This window comes from Sitophilus oryzae, unplaced genomic scaffold, assembly GCF_002938485.1.
Source record: "Sitophilus oryzae breed Bouriz unplaced genomic scaffold, Soryzae_2.0 scaffold_980_pilon_pilon, whole genome shotgun sequence".
Taxonomy (NCBI): Eukaryota; Metazoa; Arthropoda; class Insecta; order Coleoptera; family Curculionidae; genus Sitophilus; species Sitophilus oryzae.
The window spans coordinates 3,433,529-3,458,118 of record NW_022147617.1 but is presented as its reverse complement, the minus strand read 5'-3'; the positions used below and the strand labels follow the sequence as shown (position 1 = coordinate 3,458,118).

At 34.8% G+C, this 24,590-nt stretch overlaps 1 protein-coding gene across 2 annotated transcripts in view; it reads left to right on the top strand.

Moving 5' to 3' along the window:
* LOC115891301 overlaps positions 1 to 23,654 on the top strand; it is a 35,029-nt gene extending 11,375 nt beyond the window's left edge. For both annotated transcript variants that reach the window (XM_030911746.1, XM_030911747.1), the window contains 6 exons: positions 240 to 832; positions 4,539 to 4,672; positions 10,643 to 10,929; positions 20,782 to 20,900; positions 23,234 to 23,431; positions 23,497 to 23,654. In XM_030911746.1, the coding sequence (XP_030767606.1) occupies positions 240 to 832; positions 4,539 to 4,672; positions 10,643 to 10,929; positions 20,782 to 20,900; positions 23,234 to 23,431; positions 23,497 to 23,589 (1,424 nt within the window). In that variant the 3' untranslated portion in view covers positions 23,590 to 23,654. The remainder of the gene's footprint in view (positions 1 to 239; positions 833 to 4,538; positions 4,673 to 10,642; positions 10,930 to 20,781; positions 20,901 to 23,233; positions 23,432 to 23,496) is intronic.
* Positions 23,655 to 24,590: the final 936 nt, after the last annotated feature.

Sequence of the window (24,590 nt, the reverse complement as noted above, 5' to 3'; positions counted from 1 at the left end):
TTTTTAATTTTTACATATTTATTTTTACTTTTTACATATTTATTATTAATTAATACAATTTTTAGTAATGTGTTTCTTCATTTTTTTTTAAATTACTTATACGCGCAGTCAAAATTTCAGCCAAATCGGAAAAAAAGTTTATAATAATATAGTGTCTAATGTTGTATAGATAATGAATGGTACGGAACCCTTCGTGCGCGAGTCCGACTCGCACTTGACCAATTTTTTTTTATTATAAGGTTATCATAGTTCAGATAGTGAAGCAGAGGATGAACAACATGCTAGTTCCAGTAAATTCAACATTCTATCTCATTCAGCACCAAACGTTGAAAAATCTCACAGTACATTATTTCCAATAACTGAACCTATTAATGTTAACGATTTTATTAGTACAAACATTGAACCAGAAAAAGAGACAGATGTTTTAGGAGTTGATACAAATACCTTTGATAGTAAAGCGTTTCAAAGAAAGCGACGAATTGGTGTATCATTGGTGAATAATTCTAAAAAAGTGAAAACTGACACAGAAGTACCATGTATCGAGCATAATAAGATTGAGCCTCAAGGGCTAAAAAGTACAAGTTGTGAAAATAATCTGGATACAGTGAAATACCCGGGTTTTCAAAAAGGTGGTGTAATGTTTTTAAAAGGGGACACAGTAAATCCAATTGAGGAAAAAGTAAACACAGATAATCAACTAAAAGAGGATGATAATAATTTGGATAGAGATAAAACAGTGAGTAATTACAATATACTCAAAGAAAAACTAAAATTTTTGTGTGAAGGAAGGTCGCCAATTTTACCAGTACAAGCAATGCTAATACAAGCGGAAGTAAGTACTTAATTATCAACTGACATATAGTTCATATCAAATAAACTTTTAGTCGCGTGATTAAGGTTGACCGGCACAGCGTTGCCCACTTTTATATATTTTCTTTTAATAAAAATATTTTAGGAAACAAAAAAAAATAATTATAAATATATAGGATGGTGACAATTTCGATGCTCAACATTGGCATCTCAGAAACTACAAGAGATAGGAATTCGGTTAAACGGGACAAAAGTTGCGTAACTAGAAGTTTGACAAACACCTATGAAAAAAAACCCGGTATCTTGATATGTTTCGGATTTATGTCAAAAAAATGAAAATAATACGTTTATTTTAAATGACAATATCTTCAGAACTATTGTATCTATTGCAACGTAAGTTGGTAGTTTTAATTTTTGACTTCGGCCAATTAAATGCCGTTTTCAGAAAATTTCTAAGCCTTCTAGATTTCGCACAACAACAGTCAAGTTTTTGTTTTCTTATGGCCGCCATTTTGAATTGTTATACTATTAGATAGAGCAAAAAATAATCTATACGGTGATATCTAATTTTCATTCATTACTAGCGTGTACCAGCGACTTCGTTCGCGTCGAATTAATCATTTGTAATGGTGATGATAAAGCAAAGCAAGAATTTCCATTAACATAAAAACTGGATAAAATTTTCTCACATTTATGTTAGCATGAGAAAAAACAATATGGCGATATTATTATATAACTTGGTAATATTTGAGGGGTAGTTTCATCTCGTTGGAATTTGACTTTCAAAAAATCCGTTTGCCAAAGTTAAGCTTTTTACGTCAAGCAGTTTAAGTAGAATCGTGGTTAAAAAATTACCCAACTCTTTGGATCACCCTGTATGATTTTTTAAAACATTTCAAAATATGTAAAAAAAACAAATAAATTATGCTTGTCCAAGCGTTTTCCCGAAAGACTAACCGTTTTTTAAATAACAAATATCGTAATATTTGAGGGGCGTTTTCACCCTCTTGGAATTTGAGATTCGAGAAACCCCTCCTTATCGAACCTCTACACCCCACAGTCAATCCGTTTGCCAAAAATCAGCTTTAAACGTCAAGCAGTTTAAGCAGAATCGTGATTACTCAATGGTGATATTTTATGAAACACCCTGTATAAGTTTATAAAAAATCTTAAAATATGTAAAACAACAAAATAAAATTTACGTGTTTAAGAGTTTTTCCGAAAAACTCACCGGTTTTTAAATAAAAAATATTTTAATATTTGAGGGATAGTTTCACCCTCTTAGAATTCGAGTTTCGAAAAATCCTATCGAACCTCTACACTCTAAAGTCAATCTGTTTTCCAAAAATCAGCTTTTTACATCAAGCGCTTTAAGCAGCATCGTGATTAATCAATGACCAGATTTTTCGAAACACCCTGTATACATTTTTAAAAAATCTTAAAATATGTAAAAAAACAAAATAAAATATACGTGTTTAAGCGTTTTTTCGGAAACTTGACCGTTTTTTAAATAAAAAATATTGTAATATTTGAACTGTTCTTGGAACTGGAATTTCGAAAAATCCCTTCTTATCGAACCTCTACACCCTAGAATCAACCTGTATGCCAAAATTGAGCTTCTTACGTTGAGTGGTTTGAGCAGGATCGTGATTAATTAGTATGTTAGTCACTTAAGAATTTTATATAGGTATTAGTATAGATTATGTAAATTCACTAAAAAAATGAGATTTTTTAAAAACTCGCTCAAAAGATCAAGTCTGCCTTGGAAATTCCATTGACACTTTATATGACAGCAAGTTAATTTTTGTTTACACTATTAAGTGTCAAATCTGGACACAAAAATTTATAATAGATAGTGTAAAGTGTATTAACAGTCAACAATATGTTTCCAAGTGAGGAACACGAGATATGTATGATGTTTACTTAAAAAATAATAGAAATTCCGATCTAGCATGCGCAATTTATAGAACACTGTATCCTGAAAGGACACAGCCTCATCGAACTATTTTCGCAAGGAAATTTTGCAGTTGCTGGTAGCTTTAAAAAACAAGAGGCTAATATTTTAAAAGGCTTAATGATATTAATATGATAGCTCAGATTAAAGTAAGTCCGGAAACTTAGCTAGCCGTAAAATAAGTCGCGAGTGTTGTATAAGCGATTCTTATGTAGGGAAAATTATCAAAAAACATAAATATCAAAATTTAAATGTGTATCAAATTTACATTTTATTACATGCTGGTGATTACAAGAGAAGATTACAATTTTACAAATGGTTTCGGAAAAGTGTTCAAGAAAGCCCCCTTTTTTATAGAAAAATATTATGGACGGATGAATCTTTATTTACAAATTCTGGTACATTTAAGAGAAAAAAAATTGACATTGTTATGCAAAAGAAAATCGTCATTTAATTAGAGAAACTAGACCACAAATATTCTGATTTGGTGATATACTGATATCCCTTGAACAGAGTTCAAAGGATATGAGACAGTAATTTTAATACAATTCCTTGTATTGACCTGTATTGGACTCTACTATACAATTTTTGTTCGTCCAGATTTGACACTTCATAGAATAAACAAAAAATAACTGGCTGACATATAAAGCCGCGTACACATTTAGTGAACGCATACGTTCAACCAAATATGATTTTGTTTGAATACTTTTTTGCTGTTCGCTGTTACGTACACACTTAGTGAACGCATCATACATCTGTTTGCGTGCGGTAGTATATCCTTTGAAGTACCGCCAAGTCACCGAACACAACCGCACGCGAACGTATGCGTTCGTTGCTACGTACACATTCCTCGAATTCCTTCGTTCTAAGCCATGCGGTCGTATTCGCTAATTGTGTACGCGGCTAACACAGTTCGCTAAGTGTGTACGCGGCTTAAAGTGTCAATTGGATTTCCAAGGCAGACCTGATCTTAGGCGAACTTTTAAAAAATCTATTTTTTTAGTGAATTTACATAATAATGAATAAAAATTAGATACCACCGTATAGACTTTTTTTCGCTCTATCTAATAGTGTAAAAATTCAAAATGGCGGCCATAAGAAATCAAAAACTTGGTTGTTGTGCGAAATCTAGAAGGCTTAGAAATTTTCTGAAAACGGCATTTAATTGGCCGAGGTTAAAAATATAAAACTACCAACTTACGTTGCAATAGATACAATAGATTTGAAGATATTGTCATTTAAAATAAACTTATTATTTTCATTTTTTGACATAAATCCGAAACTAATCAAGATACCGGGGTTTTCTTCATAGGTGTGTGTCCAACTTCTAATTACGCAACTTTTGTCCCATTTAACCGACTTAAGCTTGATTTTCATGCATCCGTTGTCCGACGATACGATGATACGATATTAATTTTATTTATTGGTTGAATTTAAAGACTTCTGTTGGTTAGAAACGGTTAACCAATCGAAGCCTTTAAATACAACCAATGAAATTAATATCGTATCAACGTATCGTCGGACAACGGATGCATGAAAATCAAGCTTTAGTATCTCTCGTAGTTTCTGAGATGCCAATATTGAGCATCGAAATTGTCACCACAGTTATTATTTACATCAACAAAACTCACCTTCTTCAGGCGCAGAAAGGGCCATTACTACCGCTTTCCCGTTCAAAATATTCTAATAAAGTTGTGATGAGTTTAGTATTTTAAATATAAATAAAAATAGTCTTTTTTTACATATATCTTATTCATTTATAACATATTTTCAGACTCTGTTTATGGCAATGGAAGAAAAATGTCTCAAAATGTCATATTTATATAATTGGTTAGAACAGAACTGTTCTGAACTCACAAAGTTAGAAAAAGATGCCGCACCAGATGGTTGGCTTTTGCAGTGGGATAGGTATGGCATTCAATTCAATTTTTAATCTGTAAAATTAATTTACCAAAAGAGTGGCAGTTCGACGAAGTTCGAAGTATTTTTCTTTTTGGTCATAATGCAAATTTTGGTACCATTTGTAATTCAGATTTTTTACGGGACCAAGCGGCTGCTAAGGTAAGATTTTTTATTATTTACTTAATAATTTATTAAAATTGAATTACAACCAATTAGGTATGTTTATAGGCTTGGTGCATTCTCCGCCGGTCCTGCCACTATAAGACAATATCTTAAACAATCGGTATATACAAACACATGAGTTTAAATAGCGAGTATTTGCAAAAAAAACTTATATAATTATTCTAAAAGTAAGTTCTAAAAGTGTTAGTATTCTAAAAGTGTTAGGACTACTAAGTATTCTAAAAGTGTTAGGAAGTATAATTTGTAAAATTCTAAAAAAAATAAATAAATATTTTGATATTTTCAGATGGTCTAGTTTGTATTATAATTTATTATTGAAGCTAATAAAACTTTTTAGATTAGTTGGCGCACCGGTTTTGCCAGTGGGGACATAACTTGGGCTATTTCGGCTATAACGACATTTTTGGAAGGTACATAATGATAATTTTAGAAGATATTCATAAAAAATCTAACTACTAGTTGATTAATTATTTACCATTATTATTGCAAATTATATTTTATTCTCTCATAGTATACATATGTCTATTTAATTTTTTGATTATCTAATGGCCACTTTGTTTACTCACTTGTTTTGTCGAGCTGCTTGAATGCATTTTTGCTTTTGTTCAAATCGGTGTGATAAACTATGAAGCTATAAAATGTTGATTCGAGAGAGTTGAATATCTGGGAAAGTTGAGTTATTGAATGTTATTGCACCCAACAACCACTTAATTACGCCCTCCTTTACGCTAACATTTTTTAACATTTGCAATTTTACTTACATTTGAAATTGTCAGAACATAACGCGATGCCCAGTTCTTTTTGACTAAATTTTTACTACCCGAAACACATCGTTACATCACAAAAACCCCGTACTTGAGTGTTTTATTGTTTCAATAACTGCACCAGCAAAAAACTAAAATACTTAAATATTATGACGAAGCCACGATTTTAATATTATTTTAATGCAATCAACATGAACTGTAACCGGAATGGCGGGCGTTACATACAGAGCGAAAACTTCTGATTTCTGCCGTATAGAGCGCTGCGGTCGGAATTTTTTAAAATCAACTGATATGCACCAAGCCTATAACCTAGGTTAGTAAAGTCTGTCCAATGATCTGCCAAGGATGCTACTGACAGTTGTCTGTAATTTTAATTCGCAGGTAAATTGTATTTTCTGTAATTTTTTGGATGTCGTCTGTCGAAATCGTCCTTGACTCGTTGGATAGACTTTATCTCTTCTAATATATTACACATTAAACGAATTAAAATATAAACTTTTTTAAATTAATATGTTTTTGTGTACTATTCTTTGCTGCAAGTTTCAAAATTTCGTTCTTAATATTTGAAAAATTCTGATAGTATTATACTTAATACTTATTTTAGTATAGATAGTATTATACTTAATAGTTATTACTTGTAAAATATCTGTATGAACTACATCTACATAGTATATCTACTAATTTTCACATTTAAATAAAAATCTGTATATTTTTCCGCTCAGTGAATTTGTCAAATAATTTCTGGTCTAAAAATACCATATTATAATTTATATTGAGTGGGTTTTGAAATATGACCATTTATAGATTATATTTCCTTCGCATTTGAAGCTTTCCAAAAATGACGCTGTATATTAAAAGTATAGACACTATAGTATACTAAAACATTATATTGCATAGCAGGGGCGATACAGTAATTTATTTTAGGGGGCCCAAATAAAAAATAATGTAGAATATGCTTTTTCGAGCGCCTTTTTTAACCCAAAAGCCTAATATTTAACCCAATTTATAGATTAGGGGGAGGGGGCTTTGGCCCCTTGGCCCCCCTCTGTATCCGCTACTGTTTCATAATATACATGGTTGGCAAGAGAATCTTTGGTTGGTATTTACATGCCTATAAGAGAATGGCTAGGGAATCTTATTAAATCGAGAGAAAATGCGACAGTGCTATTGTCACGTCACTGCGTTTATCGGAGAATTAACGCAATTAAAGCGTGAAATTGAATGCATGATATGCACCTTTAACATTAATTCTAACTTCTGGACTGCACATGGATTTGTTAATTTTGTTTATCATCTGCCGGGTCGTCCTCCGTGACGAAGATTCCAGATCCCGCTTTAAACAATGTTCGCCGTTTCTTAGTTTATTTCATATACTTGGCAACATTTTTGCTCTCCTCTCTTTGTTTAGTACACCCATTGTACTCTTCTTATACTTGTTTTATTAAACTATGTCAAAAAGTTGTATGATTCGGAAAAATAGTTAGGTTGATTATACGTTCGAATTTTTTTTAAGAAAATATACCTTAACCAGTCGCTTTTGAATTCCGCCCACTAATTTTGTATTGTAATTAGTGTCCTCTGTGATACAAACAGTTTGAGAATCTCTGGTTTAGACTAATGGTATGTGCCGTTAAGTTAAATATGAAGGAAACGCACACTATGAAGAATATATAAAAAAGTTTTTCAACTATTGTGTAATGCATTATTGAGTATTTAGCAAAATACTATCGCCAATGATTCTTGTATACATTTTAAATTATTGTACCATATAAAGATTTTTTTTTGTATATTTTTTAATTCATTTTGAATATTGATTGGAATATGAGAATTTATATTCAAGAAGCTGTTTTAGAATTGTAAAACAATAAAACTAGTTATTCTTGATATCAAATGCATTATTAAGCATTTAGAAAAATACTATCGCCACTAATATAGTAGTTATTGTTGGTCACATTCAAAGTTATTGTACCATATAAAGAATTTTTCCATATTTTTTAATTAATTTTGAATATGAGAATTGATATTTAAGAAGCTTTTTTACTATAGTAGAACAAGAGCCTAGTTATTTTTTTTTTAATTATTTTCTTACACACACGAGTAACTCTTTAAAGCATACAGGTTACACAACGTTTTTATTAACATTCCTATTTATTTTTTAAGTCACTTATGAAGGTTTGTAACTATTGTTATACTTTATGAAAGTTAATAAATTCTATGATATTAACAGTATTTTATGTCTAGGATTAAACACACCAAGTGGCGGCAAATGGAATAAAGAAGAAAACTTACATATGAATATAATAAGTTTCATAACACCTTTATTACACATAAGAAAATGATGCATATACATTTTCTTATGGTTTTAAAACAGGTGTTTTTACAGGTAGAGTATGGTAAAGCAAACTTGTAATCATGTTTTTTATTATCCAGTTATTTCTATCATTATAGTATATTAATTTAAATGATTAATAATCGTCGTTTTAATTAAAATCTTGATCTTAAATAAAACGACACATTTCTACATCTAAAATTTCTGATATGCATTTTTATAACAAAAAACTGTTCTTAATGAATTTTTATTTGTCTTTATTCTATTCAATATTGTATAGTAAAAGTGTATATTGTATAGTAAAAGACAGAAGCTTGTATCAATAGGACAAATTGGGTCCTATAATTCTTATTGATATTTAGTATTTTAGTAAACCGCAATAGATTTGATTTATATAAAGTTAATTCGTAACTTTGGCATATATGACAGTTTTTATATATTCAAGTATTTTTAACATTTTTAGCTTAATATATTTGTCAATACTATTTTCGTAAATGTAATATATCAATAATTATTAATTTACTGTTAAAAAACCAGAAAAAAATTATTCTGTGTAGAAAATTATACTCAATTAGCACAATTAGTCTAAGAGAAAATACATTTATTATATCGTTGATTGTAATATATCTACAGTAAGCTCACGTAGTTTGGGAATAATTATCCGCCACTAAGTATCTGAAATACATGTTTAACATCTATATTCTTGAGAACCTAAGTCCTGGGATCATAGTGGGGCGGTAGCTAAGAGGTAAGATAAGGGGAGTACCGCGAGACTTTATGGTACCTCTTATGAGAGAAAAGTTATCGTTGGGTTTCTTATCTTACTTTTGTATATTTGTCGTCACCGCGTCATCGGGTTTCTTATCTTCCTTTTGTTTATGAGATTTCTATGGAAGATATAAATGCGAATTTGGTATACAGGTTCAGTCACCGTAGAAGCGTGGTCGAGATTTTAACATGTAAGACAATGATGGAGGCAGCCTATTGAAAAATCAAATGTACTAAAAACAGAAAAAAGTTGGGTTGATAATTTTCTTCTATGCGGTATTGCCGGATTTTGGATCGAAATTTCAAACAGCCGTTTGCATGAAAATACAGACCACGGAATAAAATGAACAGGGCCCTATAAAACCCTAAGTAATGGTGTAGATAAAATAGTATACAAACCTCAGAGTAAAGTTTCCTTGTATAAAGATTTAGTTAATTAGCTAACGGACCATATTTCAAATTTATTAACTGTTCAGCCATCGTTCACCGTTACGTCATCATTATTAGACAAATATAAGTTTTAGGGTAAGGTTTTAGGGTGTGTCTGAGATCAGTTCATATTGTTTAGAAAATTTTAAGTGCGTTCCTATATTATTGATTGAGCGAGTTCCGCGGCATTTATTAATTTTTTCTTGAACTCTTCATCAGTTACGATCCCTTTAATTCCAATCTGACTTTATCTGTCTGTTAAGATAGAATTAATTAACTGTCATATATTACCAACAAAGAGATAACAAATAATTATCTGTTACAGTTACGAACTGAAACTAATGTAGCTTTAATTAATGACGTCACCAATCTCTTTCATGTGGTTGGCAAGTGATTGAAAGAGTTTGACAATATATGACGTGATGTTAACCGATGGCTGAACATACTATATATTTTACTATTTGCCTAAAAAGCGAGATACATATTACATTTGAAGGATCCTCTTGATAAGTGCCAATTTGATAATTGATGAGCGCCAATGCCTGAATTTTAGGATTTTACAATATTATAGTAGGTCTACCTGGTCCCTTCAAAATGTATATACTCTGCAGGGCAATAAGTTGTTAAATCCTATGACATACCCTGCTGGCAAGCGAAACCTTGGGTCGGCGTTTACATGTATAAGAGTGAATCGCTACGGCAATCTAGTAAGTCGGAGAGAGCAAAAATGAGCTAAAAACGAAGTATTTATTACATAATCACTTAATTTGACGCTAGATTCCATGCGCTTGGAAAAATACTTGCCTTCTGTCTTTATTCAGTACATCTTATTTTACTAAGCGTGTTGACCGTACTCTTCGTGCACACGAAAATCGGCACCCAAGACCAGAAATGCCGACCCTTAGTATGCCTAGTAAAAATATATAATACACGGAAAGAACCTGATAACCACCAGCCGTCCGGTGCTCTCCTGTAAAATTACTAAAATGGCGCTTATCATGTTTTCCCCTGCATCCTTCATTTACATATAAATTTTAAGTCAGCAAATAGCAAATAAATAACTTCAGGTCATTTCCAAGATTTTCTTTAATGCCTTTTTTAATCAATATTTGAATGTCGATAAAGCAGAAATTTTGATGTTAATATACGTGACACATAGATATTATAAAAATTAATATGATTGAGGTTATTTTCAAAGGGAAACAAAATATAGGGTGCCGTGAGCTATCTAGAACTATTTCAGTCAACGATTATAAGTATTTATTTACAATATATAAAGATGTTTTTTATTCACAATATGTGAAAACGTTTAGTAAGAAATTATTAAAGAAATATTTAGTAATGATGTTAATTGTTATATTCTTTCCCTTTATCCAGAATTATTTTTTTGATATGTTAATTTTTTGGCGTTTATTTCATTAAATAAAATAGTCTTGTAATTTTTTTAGTTTAAATGGATTGTTTTTTCTAGTTGTTATGAAGTTTCTTATAATAATGTTTTAGATCAAACAAGCGGTACTTTTATTTAAACCAGACTACAGGCGAGAGTCAGTGGGAGTATCCCCAACCGGACATTACTCGTTGCGATGACGCAATGGATATATCGACTACTCCGCCTCCTCCTCAGTTGGAAGAATCACCATCGTTAAGTGCATTCGAATTGCAAGCGAATTTTGGACCTCAGTTGCCAGTTGAACCGCCTTTGCCACCATCTCCTCCAAAAATTAGTAGTCCTACTCCTCCACCTGCTCCTATGATTAGCAAGGAATTAAAGAAAGTTCATTTATCAGGTAAGATAAACAAAATTTAATCTACATTTAGATACGAAGCTCAAGAATTTTATTTACATAAAGAAATGTAATTTGTCAAATGTGATTATTTATAAAGTAATCGCAAAACAATTTCTGATGTACGTGATCAACTGTGAGTGACAAGCGATGGCGACAGCGCTGCCAGATTGCGATGGACTTATGAAATGAATGCTAATGTAAAATTGGGAAACAATATATTTATTATATAATTTTTTAAAGATTTTTACATTTTATTTTTAATTTAATAAATAAAATTTTAGTAATTAATGTATTTATTAACAGTAGTCACTAACACTCACAGTAGAACTATTTAAATTTAAGGCAGAAACTATTCGCAACAAATCGAAATCAGTAGAAATAATTTTGAAAGTGGTATAATGTACTTACCAATCAAACTTACTTCTCTGACTGCAGTCAAGGGCAATAAAAGACATTTATGGTCACGTTCTCGTTCAAAGAGTTTATCAGGAAAACTACAAACTCTTTGCTTCGACTGTTTAAATGCTTTGGCATATTTTCAACACACAATTTCAAGAAATGCAAAACAAAAGTCGAAAATTTAGTTCTTAAAAGAACTGTTTGTGCTTAAAAGTACAATTTTTAAAAAAAGACTGAAAATCGCCAAAAAAACAGAATTGCTCATCAAGATTCAACAACATGGTATTATACAAAATAATGACTGACATTATGATAATTGTCAAATAATAAAAGACAACGTTGCTGATCGCGGCACAATGTGGCCAACATAGCGATAACGAAAATCGCTTTAAACTAATTTTTGCTTTAATCTAAATAAAATATTTGTTACAATCATTTGCTCTATAAAGTAAAATGAAGAGCTGCTTAGAGTGCTCAGTATCTTAAATTATACAACAAATTTAAACATTTTTGCCAAAATTTCTTTTAGTCAGGTTTATAGGCTTTAGTGTCAATTTCGATATGATTGATGAGGTGCATCGGAAAATGTTTTGTAATTACCGTAGCTATATTATTTTTGTAATGCTCTGTATAGAGCGTAGGCCGAGGGATCTTCTACATGTACTACATCATGTACTTGTGATGTGTTTCATTAATTTTTCATAAGTGCACAATACCTAGATTTTATCGCCGAATACTTGAGGCTATTTGAGGGATTGTATTAGGAAATGTACTCATGGTGGTTTTCCATTTCTATTCTATTATATTATTTTTTAACTATCTATAACTTTGTTTCAAAAAAATTACAAAGAACTGAAACAGTTAGAATGCATATAGGTTACGTAGGTATGAGTTGGTTAGGTTGGTTGGGTTATATTATTATATTTCCAATATAGGCCAAAACTAACAGAATATACAACTAAAATATTGTTGCGAAACCAGTCCCGCTTTAATATGACCTAGAAGAGCCTAGAAATTCCAGAACACAGCGGCTAAGAATTCTCCAGCACCGCCCAGTGCGTTCTAGACTCCGTCGCACGCCTATATACAATGTGACCCACTCAAGACCGGGCACCCTCCATAAAATCTGTGTTTATAGTCCGATTTTGATGATTTTTTTTTCAAATATAAAGTTTCAAAAAATGTACTTTAGGGCTCAATGTCATGTTATTTCACAAAAAACGGCCTACTTAATAAAGTTTTTGTGGTGAAAAATTTGCAAAATCATATTAGCGATTTTTTTTCAAAAAATTTGAGTACACCCCTATATTCGGCATCCCCCAAAACAGTTCTGTACCAAATTTCGTTTAAAAATATTAATTATTAATAATTCTGCAGTTAAATTAAATAATTCCCTATTTTTGCCAATTTAACGATGAGTTATCAAGTAACCCTTGAAAAAAACAATCCACGACAACGAGTTTTATTACAAACAATGATAAAAATACTACAAGCAACACAATAACCGAATAATAAGTTAAACATATTCAAATAATTCTAGTTGCTTCTACCAGCCCTCCATTCAGTTCAATACATTTGTCGCATCTTTTTCTTAGATTAACAGTTACATTCCTAAGCTGCTGTGGTGTAATATTTGCAGAAGCCTCTGTAATTCTAATACGTAATTCATCTACAGATTGAGGTCTAGACTTGTAAACTTGTTGCTTTAAGAAACCCCAAAGAAAGAAATCAAGGGGTGTTAGGTCCGGGGATCTCGGTGGCCACCAATTAGCGGGCTATTTCGACCTATCCACTTATTTTCAAAATTTTCATTTAACCATTCCCTGACAACTGCCGCGTTATGCACAGGTGATCCGTCCAATTGAAATTTTAAATTCAAACGGGTTTGGCATGGTAAATTATGTATTGCATCCCAAAAGTCATTAATCAGAAAATTCAAAAACGTTGGACTATTCAAATTTCTCTCAAAAAAATATGGACCAATGATTCTATCATCAAGTATGCCACACCACACATTTAATTTCTGAGAATACTGTCTTCTTGTATTGATCACCCATTCAGGGTTTTCGACTGCCCAGAATCGCGAATTTTGAGAGGATACTACTCCGTTTGTACTAAATGTTGCCTCATCACTAAATAAAATTTCTTTTAAGAAATTTCTATTATTTAAATACTCTGCTTGAGCCCATAAGCAGAATTCAATCGTCTAACATCATCTCCGTTTTCCAAAGTGTGTAAAATCTTTGGTTTAAAGGGTTTAACTTTATTAGTTCGCAAACATCTCCTAATATTTTCCCTTGGTATATCCAAATCAACACTGGCGCCTCTAATGCTTGCACGAGGATTGTTACGAAAATATTCTAATATTTCCTCATTCCGCCTATTTATTCAATGTTCCGGCCTTCTGTTTTTTAGTAAGTATTTTGACACACAACCAGTTTCATTAAAAACTCTATTTATTCGTTGAACCGTGCTTCTACTTACTGCAGGTCTGTCGGGATGTCTGTTGTTAAATTCTCTGGCAGCTTCTCCTGCTTGAAGATAGTTATCACCCACTAAACGAATCATTTCAATTTTATCCCTAATATTTAATTGTTCCATAATGCAAATAATATTTCTTGATACAACACTTTTCTGCGTGCTATTAAATTAATATTCAATTCTACGCTGCAAGAATTGACAGCTAATAAAACCCATTGTTGTGGATTGTTTTTTTCAAGGGTTACGTTATAACTCATCGTTAAATTGGCAAAAATAGGGAATTATTTAATTTAACTGCAGAATTATTAATAATTAATATTTTTAAACGAAATTTGGTACAGAACTGTTTTGAGGGATGCCGAATGTAGGGGTGTACTCAAATTTTTTGAAAAAAAATCGCTAATATGATTTTGCAAATTTTTCACCACAAAAACTTATTAAGTAGGCCTTGTTTTTTGTGAAATAACATGACATTGAGCTCTAAAGTACATTTTTTGAAACTTTATATTTGAAAAAAAAATCATCAAAATCGGACTATAAACACAGATTTTATGGAGGGTGCCCGGTCTTGAGTGGGTCACACTGTATATATATATATATACCGACGCCGGCGCCGGTGCGCAAGGGACAGACGATAATAAACTACAGTGTGCTACGGTAGAGGCTTCTTGTTTTTGCTCTAAATAAATACAGTAGATAGATAAGTTTGTAAATATAGTTATAAATAGTTCTTTAAGTCTTTTATCGTTATTGTTTTTGTTAATTAGTGTTAAATAAATTGTGTTTAAATAAATTGTGATTTTCTATCCACACGGAACCGATGAAAAACGTAACAATTGGTGTCAAGTGTGGCGTGTGTGATACACTAGAAAAATAAAAAGACTAACAATGGCTCCGAAGAAATTGTTGAAAGACTTGAAAGTGTCCGAACTGAAATTCATATTGGAAGAGAGAGAGTGCGAGACAGATGGAAAGAAAAGCATTTTGCAAACCAGACTGAGAGACGTTTTGAGGGAGGAAGGCGAGGATCCGGACACATTTCGCTTTGAGTTCGAAGGTGACCTTGACGTCGACGAGGTGAACGACCTCGTGCCTACAAAAATTAGAAGACAGTTTGAATGATAAAATGATGGAAAATTCCCAAAAATTAGAAGATAAAATCATAGAAAATTCTAAAGATATACAGGCCAGCTTTAATAATAAAATACTTAATTTAGAAGAAAAGATAACAGAAATCCAGGAATCTTCCAGGGAATTAGAAGAAAAGGTTATAGAAAATTCTACAGAACTACAAGACAAAATAACACAAATTGAGGACGATGTAAACAGAAAAATCGAAATTTTACGGGATGAAATTTTTACGGGGAGCAAAGGCAAATTCACCAAAATGTCAAGAAACTTCGGAGGGACTGAAACTAGTCGAAAATAGATATACATCAAAATCAGTTATGAAACCTCCACAGTTTGACGGAAAAACTGCTTGGGCCAATTATTTTTGCCAATTTGAAGCCGCTGCGAGAGCGAACGGCTGGAAAATCGCTGAAAAAGCTACCGCTTTGACTATCGCACTGCGAGGAGATGCGACTGATATCCTGCAGACACTGTCGACATCCATCGGAACAGGGAGATTATCAGCAATTGGTACGACATTTAGAAATGAGGTACGGCCAAGCTCATTTGGAACATGTCTATCATTCCCAGCTAAAAAATCGCATTCAAAAGGCAAATGAGTCTCTGCAGGAGTTTGAAGCCGATGTAGCCCGTCTCGTTCGCCTTGCGTACCCTGCTACGCCCGAGAATGTTATGGAGCGGTTAGCAGTACAGGCATGCTCCGACGGCTTACGTGACAACGAGACAAGACAAGCGCTTCTCCTAGCCCACCCAACGCACGTGGATGCTTTAGCACGTGCCCTAGAATTTGAGGCCGCGAAACAAAGTTCTCGGTCTTTAGGAAGAGTACGGGCCATCGACGAATCCGTGGAAGGGATTGTTCGGAAAGTAATGCACCAGTACATGGGCAAGAAGGGACCGATTCGTTGCTGGAACTGCGGACAGGTAGGACACGTGCGAAGCCGTTGTAAGGAGAAGAACGAAGAACCGGCTTCGTCGAGGTTGGAAAACTACTAAGGGTCGAAATGAAGGAGCACACGTCGACCTGTACCCAACATGCCTCAACGAAAACTGCTCAAGTCGCCTCGCTACAACACAAATTCAAAAGCATTTTTGTGGATGTTTTTGTTGATGGAGAGTTCCGAACCATGCTGTGGGATACAGGTGCGACGAAAACTATCATCAGACCGGACATTCTTAAAACATCGCAGAAGGTTAAAACAACACAATGGCGACTACGTACTGCTACAGGGGGCTCCGCTGCTGTCCATGGAGAAGTAAACCTTAATTTTGTTATTGGGAGCACCAGTTTCGAACATCCAGTATTAGTAGCAGATATCGAAGATGAACTTATTCTCGGAATGGACATCATGACCACTAGAGGTTTTGAACTAAACCTCAAACAGGGAATTTTGAAAATAAATGAAGAAGAAGTAGTTCTACATCGAAAATGTGAGGAGACGCTTCGTGTGGTAGTAGCAAGATGTTTCGATCCCTGAGCTCTGTGAGATATTTGTGGATGGTTGCCTGGAAGGTAAAATTAATAATGGGAGTATTATTCTGTTGGAGCCAAGGAACCATGACAGCGAAATAGGACGAGGGGTCGCTGTAGGAAAAGCCCTGCTACGAGCGAAGAAGACTGTACCGGTGAGAGTAATGAACACTAATTATGATTCTGTGTCCTTGAAGAAGGGAACCCTGTTAGGGTACTGTTGCTCGGTCTCCTCAGTTATTCGAAGCATGGAAACCTCTAAAGTTTCGGCTTCGAAAATGCCGGACAAAATGGTGAAGGCGCTAGTAAATGTTAACGGATTATCTTCCCAGGATAGTAGAAAATTGAGAAACCTAATAATCAAGTATCAGCATGTGTTTGATAAAGGAGAAGCAGGACAGAGAGGTCGTACCAATTTAGTACAACATAAAATTGACACTGGAGATGCACGACCAATCAAACAAAATCCGAGAAGACTTCCGCTCGCCAAACGAGAAGAAGCTGACAAAATCCTTCGAGAAATGAAAGAAGAGGGTGTCATCGAACCATCTAACAGCCCGTGGACATCGCCGGCAGTACTAGTAAAAAAGAAAGATGGTACCACCAGGTTCTGTGTTGATTATCGGCAGCTCAATAATGTTACCAAGAAGGATAGCTATCCCCTGCCGAGGATAGACGATACTCTGGACACGCTGGCGGGGACGACGATATTCTCTACCTTGGATCTGAAGAGTGGATATTGGCAAGTCGACATGGCGCCGAAAGACAGAGAGCGTTCTCGGTGGGCTCCGGACTGTGGCAATTTACTGTCATGCCTTTTGGATTGTACAACGCGCCAGCTACCTTTGGGAGACTAATGGAGTCCGTGTTAAAGGGACTATCCTGGACCACCTGTTTAGTGTATCTGGATGACATTATAGTGGTGGGGAAATCCTTCGACGATCACCTGAAGAATTTGGAAGAAGTTTTCAAGCGACTTGCGAGCTCTGATTTGAAACTTAGCCCCAAGAAATGTCATCTGTGTCAAGAAAAAGTACACTACTTGGGCCATGTGGTCTCCTCCCAGGGAGTTGCGGTAGATCCACAGAAGACCAAGACAGTGGAAGAGTGGCCGATACCCAAAGACAAACATGAACTCAGAAGCTTTTTGGGGCTATGCACATACTATCGCCGTTATGTACAGGGTTTCGCCACCATCGCTAAACCATTAACCAGACTTACCGAAGGCGAGAGGCGTTTCTCTTGGGACTCAGATTCTGACGAGGCATTCCGAACACTGAAGAAGGCCCTGACTAGTGCGCCCATACTTAGCTACCCCCTTGGCAACGGAAACTTTATATTGGATACTGACGCTAGCAATGTTGGATTAGGCGCTGTTCTGTCTCAAATCCAGGATGGTCAAGAAAAAGTAATTGGTTATTTTAGTAAGACCTTGTCAAAACCGGAAAGGAACTACTGCGTGACCAGACGAGAATTACTAGCCGTAGTTAAAGCAGTGGAACACTTCTACAAGTATCTCTATGGAAGAAAGTTCTTGTTAAGAACAGACCATGCTGCTTTAAAATGGCTGTTGCAGTTTAAGAATCCTGAAGGGCAGGTAGCTAGATGGATCGAACGATTACAACAATTTGACTTCGACACAGAACGTGGAGCTGGAGCAATCCATCGAAATGCCGACGCACTTTCCAGAAGACCTTGCGCTAAGGACTGTAAATATTGTTCCCGAGCAGAAGAGAAAGAAGCGAAAGTTCTAAGAACAACTGTGGTTAACGATACTTGGCAACCCGAAGATCTTGCAAACGACTAAATCAGTGACCCAGAATTAGGCTTAGTGATTAACTGGAAGAACGCGGACCAAAGACCAACGTGGGAGGAAGTTTGCAGATATTCGCCGAACGTGAAGTCGTACTGGGCCCAGTGGAATTCCTTGGTAATAGATGACGGGTTACTCCGCCGTGTGATTGAGAGACCAGGGAGACAAGAAGAGAGAAGGCAGATCGTCATTCCAAAGAAGAGGGTCCCGGAAGTCTTGGAGGAAGTTCACAATGGAACCAGCGGTGGACATCTTGGTGCTACCAAGACACTTGTCAAGCTGCGTGAACGGTTCTATTGGATGAACTGCAAAGAATATGTGAGGGCCTGGTGCAAGAAATGTGACGTGTGTGCCGTCATCAATGGGCCACAAAAGCGTGGTAAAGCTCCTATGCGCCAGTACAATGTAGGCAGTCCCTTCGAACGAATAGCGATCGACGTGGCTGGTCCTTTCCCAGAGACGAACGACGGCAACAAATACATTGTGGTAGTAATGGATTACTTCAGCAAATGGGTCGAGGCCTACGCGTTGCCAAATCAAGAAGCGTCCACCATTGCTGATGCCCTTGTTAAAGAATGAATCTGCAGGTTTGGTGTTCCCGTGGAGCTTCATTCCGATCAGGGAAGAAACTTCGAGTCCAATTTGTTCCAAGGCGTCTGTGAAGTCCTTAACATCCGCAAGACCAGGACGACGGCTCTACATCCACAATCCGATGGGATGGTTGAACGCATGAACAGAACCATCAACCGTTATTTGGCCAAAGTAGTCTCTGACCACCAAAGAGACTGGGACAAATTCCTTCACCTGTTCCTGTTGGCCTACCGCTCATCCGTCCAAGAATCCACAGGGCAAACTCCAGCCAGCATCGTTATGGGACGGGAAGTGCCTCTACCTTGTGATCTGAAGTTTGGTTGCCGACCGGGGAAGATGTCGCTGGAGAAGATTATGTCCACAGACTACGTCAAAGGATGGACGACATCCATCAGCGAGTCCGCCTAAATATTCAAAGCGCTAGTGACCGAATGAAGGAGCACTACGACATTCAAGCTGAGCACGGGGGATATAAACCAGGGAATTTGATGTGGCTGTACAACCCGCAGAGACGTCGTGGATTATCTCCGAAGCTACAATCCTCGTGGGAAGGGCCATACGAAGTAATGGCTAGGATTAATGACGTCGTATACCGTATCAGAAAATTGCCAAAAGGAAAACCGGGGGTAGTCCATTTCAACCGTTTGAGCCCCTACCAAGGCGAAATAGAAGATCGTGCTTGGACCGTGAGAACCTGCAGCTTTGATCCCCCTGATTCGGAGATATCCTTTGACGACTTCATGGCCCGATACAACAGCAGTGAGAAGGCTCGCTATGGTGTGACCAAAGAAGAACAACGGAACCTCTTTTCCGTGCCTCCTGATTATTCGCTCGCTCACTGTGTGGCCCGAGATTTGCAAATGTCCAGAGGAATTGCTGCGACGTTCAATGAGAAGTTTGGGCGTATCGGAGAACTACGTCGACAGGATCCAGAGGTTGGAAGCCCCTTGAGGCTAATCGTCAATGCGCATGGTCAAGCAAGACACATCTTCTACCTGGTCACTAAGGAATGGTCGCCGAGTAAGCCGACTTATCTCAATCTATGGAAGACCCTGATTGAACTGAGAGAAGCCCTGCTAAACAACATTACACGATTAGCCATTCCGAAGCTGGCGTGTCGACTCGATGGTTTGAGTTGGCGTACAATCCGGAAAATGATTGAAGTCTTGTTTAGATTTACGGGAATCGAGATCCTCGTTTGCTGCTACAACCCAAAGCTGAGATCAGGCGAGAAAACTGTAGACTGCTATTTCTACCAGACTTCTCAATGTACCAGGGGCTAGCTTTGCAAGTACCTTCATTCACCGTGTACATCTCGGGACGAGCATGTATCTAAGGAGGGGGCAGTGTTGCGAAACCAGTCCCGCTTTAATATGACCTAGAAGAGCCTAGAAATTCCAGAGCACAGCGGCTAAGAATTCTCCAGCACCGCCCAGTGCTTTCTAGACTCCGTCGCACGCCTATATATATACCGACGCCGGTGCGCAAGGGACAGACGATAATAAACTACAGTGTGCTACGGTCGAGGCTTCTTGTTTTTGCTCTAAATAAATACGGTAGATAAATAAATTTGTAAATATAGTTATAAATAGTTCTTTAAGTCTTTTATCGTTATTGTTTTTGTTAATTAGTGTTAAATAAATTGTGTTTAAATAAATTGTGATTTTCTATCCACACGGAACCGATGAAAAACGTAACAATATATTCTAAAAATATTATATAAAATACTCGATAAAATATCAATAAATTTCTTTTGACAAGTCAAGTTGAAATGTTCAATGCTCAATAAATAGTTCTTATGGGGCAAACCTTCTTTATAAAAATCTAAAACCTTTTTTCCGCTAAACAGATATAACGGTCCAACTTTATGTTCTGTTTCTCAGTTCCTATTTCTCTGGTCCCGGTATTTAATTGTTATGATCGATCGGTTTTGTCTTGCATACATTTTTTTTATTATTGTTTTTAGATGTATCATTGCCGTCAGAGCAAGCTTTGCCTTCCATTCCTATGCCTCTGGAAAATTATGAACCGCTGCCACCAGGGGTTGATTCTTCAGATGTTGCGGCTTCATATAAGAATTCTTCCGTATGTATGCTTTTTTAGTATTGCTCATCATAAAGTTAGGATGAAGTCAGCTTGAAAGTCGAAGAAACAAATTAACAATTTAAGTTTATTTAACAAATTGCAGTCCATTAACTTTTATCTCTAAGTAAAATATATAGGTATTCCATTTTCGTTCATGCGCAATATCTCCGTTTTTGTTGAATATAAAGGGTTGCGGATTTTCCTAACGAGCTACTTCTCAACTTCTCAATTTCAAATTTTTATTTTGCTTGGGAATTATGTCAGTTTAACTGTAAAATATATCATTCATCGCATAAAAATCGAGATGCATTAATCGAAGCTATGAGAGAAGGTATCAAATAAAGTTAAGCCTCTATATTTACTGCGGTCGATTCCTTATACCTAATAATTATTTAATTAGAAAACAATAAATAATTTCAAAGGAATAATCTATGTATTTTAACTAAACTGATATAAAACCGTTTTTACCTTCACTATCCATATACAGGGTGTCCCATTTGTTTTCCCAGCGTTAATTAAAATTTTCTAGAGAACTACAACATCTAGCTCTGATATTTTTTGCACATCATAGTTTCACCACGAGATCTATCGATTAAAAATATTTTCAATATGGCGGCACTTCCGGAAATACCGGAAGTTGACAGCAACTTTCTTATTTTAAATGGGTGGCCCCATTTTTTATCACATACTTATATTCTCTCTAACATTTTATGAATTTTGATGTTAAACACTCTATATCTAACGTTGTTTTTGAGAAAAAAACCGTTTTTGAGAAAAAAAAATATTTAAAATTTTTGAACGAAAAAAACTGCCTGTCAAAGATATGTGTATAGTCTAAACTTCAAATTTAGTGATTACCACAGCCACTGTGCCATAAACAAAAAAACATGTTGCTATCTATTTCAAAAATTGTTCGAATGCTATATAATAATGGCCGTAGCTGTCATAGAATTGAGCGATTAAAGAATTATCATAAATCATTTTTTTCAAATGGAAACCCACTTTTTTTATTTCACTAGGGAAAAGGCTTTTCAATTTGTTACTTTTTGACTATACATGTTCCTATATCTAAAATCAATCGTTTTTAAGTTATTTAAGATTTAGTTTTAGAGTGTATATTTTTCTTGATTTTAACCAGTAGCCTATGATTTAAATTTAAACGTCAAGTGATGTAAAACAATAGATCGGGCCATGTCATATTGCGATGCTTTGTTCAAAAAGTAGCATCATTTCCGAGCCAACTTTGCCCTGTTTTTTTTTCGGTCATACGGAATATTATTAATAATATCAACTATTAGATAACACTACAGAGCGGTAATACAGGATATATATTTTTATAAATATACTTTTTAAACTCTTAAGGCAGGCGGTATTTATAATATAGGAAATTCAGATAATTTGTTTTCTGACAGATGGAAATAAATTGTTTGGCCGTTTGACACTTAATGTCAAAGGAAGATAGATAAAATCAATTTACACGTTTTCAAATTAAACCTTAAATAACTTAAAAACGATTTATTTTAGGTATAGGAACATGTATAGTTAAAAAATAGCGAATTAAAAAACTTTTTGATTGGTGAAATAAAAAAAGTGGGTTTCCATTTGAAAAAATGATTTATCATAATTTTTTAACCGCTCAATTCCATGACAGCTACCGCCATTATTATATGACGTTTGAACAATTTAATTTTCGAAATAGATAGCCACATGTCTTCTCTTTATGTCACAGTGGCTGGCATTTTTTTGACAGGTAGGTTTTTTCGTCCAAAAATTTTAAATATTTTTTTCTCAGAAACGGTTTATGTTAGATATAGAGTGTTTAACATCAATATTCATAGAATTTTACAAAGAATTTAAGTATGTAATAAAAAATAGGGGCACCCATTTAAAATAAAAAAGTTGCTGTCAACTTCCGGTATTTCTGGAAGTGCCGCCATATTGATGCTGTCAACTTCCGGTATTTCCGGAAGTGCCGCCATATTGAAAATATTTTTAATTGATAGATCTCGTTGTAAAACAATGATGTGCAAAAAATCTCCGATATAGATATTGTGGTTCTCTAGAAACTTCTAATGTACGTTCAGTCTGGGACACCCTGTATATGTATAGGGTGATGGAACGTTAGACGTTTATGGAGAGGTGCGAGTATTTATTTTTTGAAAATTTGGATTTAAAATAAGAATATGTAATATGTATACAAAACGGCGTACTTATAAGTCAACACAATAAAATCACAATATATGTATGTGCATGACTTCCTTGCTGGAGTACAAAACTGAACTAAGTTTTTCTATTTACTTTTAAATTACTATTATCATTATTAATAATTTTAGGAAACTAAAACAGTACATAAAGAATCACTAAATTCAGTATTAGATTCTTTTTATTCAGAAATTGCCGAAGTTTCTGAAAGAGATAAATCTGAATTAATTTCTGTTAATCAGCAATCTGCCTCAGTTAAGGATGTTATGAAGTCTCAGGATTTAGATATGCAATTAATTGGGGAACAAATGAGAAAAAAGAAGAAAAAGGTGAGATTTAAAATAGAAAAGTATTATTTTATAATAAATGAAAATTAATTATTCAAATATTATAGGTCAAATTGGCGCAAGGATTAACTATGAAGAAGAAAGGTGTTTCGGAACTTGTAGAAAAGTGGAAAAGTGTCCAAAAATCATATGGAAATTAGATGGATTTTAGTTGTAATAAAAATTGTAAAAAACTGATGCAAAAATAAAACCACTTTAATAAAAATATTTGGATTTTATTCAGATTTATTGCCCTATATTTGTTTCAAGCATTTGATTGCATATTAATGCACATTTTTACTATTAACTATCCTCTGATAAGTCCCCATCCCTTCGACAACACAAACCATTCGAGTTTTGGGGTGGGTCGGTGTGGGAATTGATATTTTGTTGTGAAATTTGCTAGTGCTCACTAATTATTGATTATTAATGCGGCCATTGGCTATAATTTATTTAAATATTTTGCACGTTTTGGAGCAGTCAGTTAGGATAATACTTAAATAACCAAACTGAACGGAACACTGACGATGTTTGTTGCAGAATGAATCAGCCTATTTGGACGTATTTCGTGCAATGACCAAACTAACTTTGCAGTTGTTGCAGCGTATTGACAAATGTATAGCTTTAGTTGGTGCGGAGCGGCGCGGCCGATCTGGACGCACCTTTAAGGAACACTATTCATTTTGTGTGATAGCGGTTGCATTATTAAACCAAAATAATCCAAAAATGGTTCATGCAAATATAAACACACAACTATTTTATGTTCCATTAAAAAAAGTGAAGCTACACCCATTTTTCTTAACTTTCTGTTGGTTTTTTATTTATAAACTTGACATTGCCGAAGAAACTGAAAGGTATAGTAAAAACCCATGGTACAAAGAAAATAAGGTATGATATTGCGCAGGTTGGTCGCTACGTCACAGGTGATAACAGGCGCTATTGGTCAGCACGCTCAGTTCAAATCGTCAAGATATTGTAATGAACCTGTTTTTTTGTTTATATACCGTCATTGAACTATCGCTAAGCAAATTACTGTGGAGCAGTGCGTGGAGAGTCAGGCTATGAAGCGAGAGACCGTAGTTCGATTCTCGGCCGGGGCATAACTTTTTTATTTAATTTTTTAAATACTGTTGTATTCTATAAGTAGTTTATTTTTGTAGTA